The sequence below is a fragment of the Megalobrama amblycephala genome, linkage group LG18, assembly GCF_018812025.1.
Source record: "Megalobrama amblycephala isolate DHTTF-2021 linkage group LG18, ASM1881202v1, whole genome shotgun sequence".
Lineage (NCBI taxonomy): Eukaryota > Metazoa > Chordata > Actinopteri > Cypriniformes > Xenocyprididae > Megalobrama > Megalobrama amblycephala.
The window spans coordinates 3,070,271-3,075,597 of record NC_063061.1 but is presented as its reverse complement, the minus strand read 5'-3'; the positions used below and the strand labels follow the sequence as shown (position 1 = coordinate 3,075,597).

The 5,327-nt window shown below is 35.4% G+C and overlaps 1 protein-coding gene across 1 annotated transcript; it reads left to right on the top strand.

The window, feature by feature from the left end:
• The first annotated feature begins 3,051 nt into the window (after positions 1-3,051).
• On the top strand, positions 3,052-5,005 carry LOC125252095. The gene is made up of 2 exons (XM_048165129.1): positions 3,052-3,549; positions 4,005-5,005. Exons 1-2 carry the CDS (start codon positions 3,132-3,134, stop codon positions 5,003-5,005), a joined length of 1,419 nt encoding a protein of 472 aa, XP_048021086.1. The 5' UTR covers positions 3,052-3,131.
• Positions 5,006-5,327: the final 322 nt, after the last annotated feature.

The following is a 5,327-nucleotide window of genomic DNA, read 5'->3' as shown; positions in this document are numbered from 1 at the left end:
ACAGAACCGCAAGCGATCTCTACTATGGCAAAGACTGAACTTATGAATATTAATTACGTAACGCGAATTTCGCGCAGTGGTCCAAATTGATTGGCTGAAAGACAGCGTCGGTAGGCGGGCGCCAGTTATTACTGAAGGCGTGGATCATGAATATTAATTAGGTAATGTGACTGGATTTTCTCCATAGTAGGATTTTTAAATGAGCTGACGTCGTTCTATCGAAATACAGTTTTGTGTTTACCACTTGCTGACTGGAGTTGTTTCGTTTCCCTGTGGATCTGAAAATGTCATGAATTGTCAGCTGATTGTAAGGTGCTTCCTAATAACAATACATGAATAATAAAAATAAAATCAAAGAGAAAGAAAACTAATCCATATGTCTATTAATATAATGGCAATGAAAATGAACTTTTCCTGTGCATATTCAGTCAGTGTGTCAAATTAATTCAATTTCATGGAGCTGATTTAAGACAAGCTTGAGTGAAATCAAATTTAAGACCATGTACGCCCCCTTGCGTCCCACACACGAAAAAAAGAAATTATATATATATATATATATATATATATATATATATATATATATATATATATATATATATATAGAGAGAGAGAGAGACCACTTAACATTGATTTCTGAACTTGGAGTGGTCTCTTAATTTTTTCCATAGCTGTATATATATATATATATATATATATATATATATATATATATATATATATACACAGTTGTGCTCAAAAGTTTACATACCCCTTGCAGAATTTGCAAAATGTTAATTATTTTAACAAAATAAGAGTTAAGAGAAAAAATGTGTATTCTTTTTTTATTTAGTACTGTCTTGAATAAGATATTTTGCATAAAAGATGTTTACATATAGTCAAAAAATAGCTGAATTTATAAAAATGACCCGTTCAAAAATGTACATACCCTTGATTCTTAACGACAGACTTTGATCAGGCATAACAGAATGACCAACAACAGCATTTCAGATGATGTGCAATAATACCGGTCCGCTGGTTGTTATGAGATCGGTCCAGATATGCTGTTACATTGCAAAGTCATGTCTTTTTTGATGCGCATCAAGGAATTTATTCGGTAAAAGTGTTTCCATCATAGTTCATAGTTTCGTGTTTTATCCTACTCGTTTGAACACATATACAGTACAGTCCAAAAGTTTGGAACCACTAAGATTTTTAATGTTTTTAAAAGAAGTTTCATCTGCTCACCAAGGCTACATTTATTTAATTAAAAATACAGTAAAAAACAGTAATATTGTGAAATATTATTACAATTTAAAATAACTGTGTATTATTTAAATATATTTGACAAAGTAATTTATTCCTGTGATGCAAAGCTGAATTTTCAGCATCGTTACTCCAGTCTTCAGTGTCACATGATGCTTCAGAAATCATTCTAATATGCTGATTTGCTGCTCAATAAACATTTATGATTATTTTCAATGTTGAAAACAGTTGTGTACTTTTTTTTCAGGATTCCTTGATGAATAGAAAGTTCAAAAGAACAGCTTTTATCTGAAATACAAAGCTCCTGTAGCATTATACACTACCGTTCAAAAGTTTGGGGTCAGTAAGAATTTTTATTTTTATTTTTTTGAAAAGAAATTAAAGAAATTAATACTTTTATTCAGCAAGGATGCATTAAATCAATCAAAAGTGGCAGTAAAGACATTTATAATGTTACAAAAGATTAGATTTCAGATAAACACTGTTCTTTTGAACTTTCTATTCATCAAATAATCCTGAAAACAAATATTGTACACAAATATTTTGTACAATTGTACACATTAAGTGTTTCTTGAGCAGCAGATCAGCATATTAGAATGATTTCTGAAGGATCATGTGACACTGAAGACTGGAGTAATGATGCTGAAAATTCAGCTTTGCCGTCACAGGAATAAATTACTTTGTGAAATATATTCAAATAGAAAACAGTTATTTTAAATTGTAATAATATTTCACAATAATACTGTTTTTTACTGTATTTTTAATTAAATAAATGTAGCCTTGATGAGCAGACGAAACTTCTTTTAAAAACATTAAAAATCTTAGTGGTTCCAAACTTTTGGACTGTACTGTACGTTTTGTATGCGCATTTTTAGAATTTATGCACATCTTGCCGTTTCCATCCAAAATAATGATACAAATCCACCCACTCCTTTGTTTAAAATCCCCATTAAACCAAAGCAGTCTTATTAGACAAGCCGTTTTAATTCTCTGAGTGAAGTGACGTCACATTACTCATGCCCCGCCCACGACCATTGACTGACAGCCCTGTATTACCATAGTTTCCGCCCTCAGTGAGTTGTTCGCTGTCCGCCATTTTCTCCGCGATCGAGCAGCTGAAGCTTTGACTAGTGCTGTCAGTGTCAGCAGGGCACAGGAAAACCTATTAAATGTCAAAAGGACAAGATCGCAGAGGACATTCAGACAGATTTTTTATTATGAACAGGACAGACCTGAAGGAAAATGCTAAATCTGAAAGCAGGTAATACACTCGCAGAGGACATTCAGACAGATTTTTTATTATGAACAGGACAGACCTGAAGGAAAATGCTAAATCTGAAAGCAGGTAATACACTTGGTCACTCGATATCTCTCTCACTCTTCTACATAGTAAGCTTCAGTGAACAATATCATTTTCTGATATTTTGATGAATAAAACACAGCTATTGACCAATCTGGAACTAAAGATAACACTTTATTTTAGGGTCTTTTAACTAGTTGCTTATTAGCATGCATATTACTAGAATACTGGCTGTTTGTTGGTAATTATTAAGCACATATTAATGCCTTATTCTGCATTCTTTACCCAATATCTAATCTTAACAACTAACTTACCAACTGTTAACAAAGACTATAGAATAACACAAGACACGTCACTCTTATTGTTTTGAATGGGAGAAAGTGCTATGCGCAATATGGCGGGATAAGTCCCGCCTTCTAAATAAGAGCCAATCGCCGATTGGTAAAGTCATTGCGTCACTGCAGCGGCCGTTAGAAGCTCCGATTCCAATAGACCTTTTTCACACTTCCGCATTTTTAACCGGAAGTTAGTTGAGAACGTGCAAAGACACTTCCTGTTACCGTAGTAGTAGATAGCGGGAAATGCAAAAATGGCAGAGTCCAAAAACAGAAGTTTTTGTTGTGTCCCGGGTTGTTCATGTTGTAACCAAAAACAACCATACCTCTCATTTCACTCATTTCCATCTGACCAAGCAACAAGAAATTTGTGGATTCATGCTGTAAGAAGAGAAGAAGGGCCGAATTTCTCTGTGAGGAAAGGCAACACTTACGTCTGTAGCAGACACTTTGCCAAGGAGGATTACTTCGGTGGAACAACCATCAGTCGCCTTAAAAGTGGTGTTGTCCCAAGCCTGTTCCCTTGGAACAATTTTACAGCACCACTCAAAAGGGAGTCTGTATTTGAAAGGGTGAACAAACGTCAGCTGGTCCCCTCCCAGGCGGATGACAACAGTGCAGCTTCTAAGGCTATTAAAATGGATCACGATTATGTGACACACCCACCCGCAGGTAAGGTTTAAATAACGTCTAAACATTACAGTTGTGTTATAAATATAAAATGTACACATCATTGCAAGTATGTTTTAAGTGGTTTAAAATGTGATACATCAGCATCCTTTAGTGGTATTCATGGTGTCTGAGAAAATTTTAGTTGGGGGATAATACACATTTAAAAATGTATTATTCCTGTCAGTGTAAGAAACAAAAGTGTCAGTGTTTAGTGTTAGAAACACAATTTTAATTGTTACATCACCACTCAAAAGGGAGTTAAGGAGACTCTTTATTATTATAAAGAGAAACAAAATCTAATGTATCCTTTATGTACCATAGAGGTGTGTAAACGTGAAGCAAGCTATATTTAGGTTTTTCAATTAATACAAAATATTATCATAAATGCATATTTTTTTAATAGTATTAACCAATTTATAGTTTTATTAACTAATATAATTGATTTGTTTTTACAGGAGCACTGGATGAGGCCCTGGGTTACATTGAAGATTTGGAAGCCAGACTGAAGAGAGTAGACCTGCCATCTCCCACCCTCTTCAGCAGATATTGTGCATCAGATGACCAAATCAGATTCTACACTAAATTTCCATCTGAGGGTTTATTTAGAATCTTTTGGGAGTCTATCGCACCATCTGCCTCTCGACTGGTGTACTGGACCAAGGCAAAGAGGATCGGGGATGAAGCCTGTCCTGAACCCAGCCCACCTCGCATCATGCCATTAATTGATGAGTTTTTGATGTACTCTTTCCGGGTTGCTGTGGGCATGAAAGAGCAGCTAATTGCTGACATGTTTAATGTGAGCATTGCCACTGTCAGCAGGGTTACCATCACCTGGGCTAATTATCTTTTTATCGTGTTGTCCTCAGTCAAAATCTGGATCAAAAGGGAAAAGGTCAAATTAAGTATGCCACCGAAATTCCAGAAATACTGTCCTAATGTCAGGGTCATTCTGGATTGCACAGAAATTGCTCTGGAGAACGCCTCATCCTTGACCTTGCAGTCAGAAACCTTTTCCAACTACAAGAACAGAACAACACTGAAAGGCCTCATCGGAGTAGCTCCCTGTGGTTTGATTACATTCATCTCACCTCTTTACACTGGCTGCATTTCAGACAAGGAGATCACCAAAATTTGTGGAATCCTTCCCATACTGGAGCCAGGGGACGATGTTATGGCAGATAAGGGCTTTCTTATTGAAGACCTCCTTGCTGAAGTTGGAGCAAAGCTGATCATTCCACCTTTTAAGCATTCAGCACAATTCAGCAAGGAAGAAACAGCACAAACCCAAGCCATTGCCCGCCTCAGGATTATAGTGGAGAGGGCGATAGCCAGAGTGAAGTCCTTCCACATCTGGGACTCCCCTGTACCACTTACACTGATTGGAAGCGTGAATCAGATGTGGCTCAACTGTTGTGTCCTGTCCAATTATCAGGGACCTTTTTGTCTTGAGGAATAAATTAATCAAATGATGTTGTAATGTTATGTAAATATGTAAATAGTTAATAGGTTCCCTGCATTTTGTACTTCATATTTACAATTTGTCAATAGTTATTGAAAAGTAAAAATTGATCAGTAATTAAAACAACTTTGATCAAAACGGTGAATCTTTTTATTTCATAGAGTAGCTACTTTTTTGAAGCTTTTTGAAAGTATTTTTTCATAACTTATTTACAATTTGAGTTGAATAAATACAACTGGAACAGGTTTTTAAAAGGTACAAATACAAAAAAAAAAAACACTAGAAAAAGGTAACTGAATCCATATGATTTAAATACCTT

Bases quoted from the DNA above. Each gene is read 5' to 3' on its own strand.
- LOC125252095 (XM_048165129.1), top strand. From the start codon at position 3,132: ATGGCAGAGTCCAAAAACAGAAGTTTTTGTTGTGTCCCGGGTTGTTCA. The intron at 3,550-4,004 runs GTAAGGTTTAAA...TTGTTTTTACAG, and splicing joins TGTGACACACCCACCCGCAG to GAGCACTGGATGAGGCCCTG.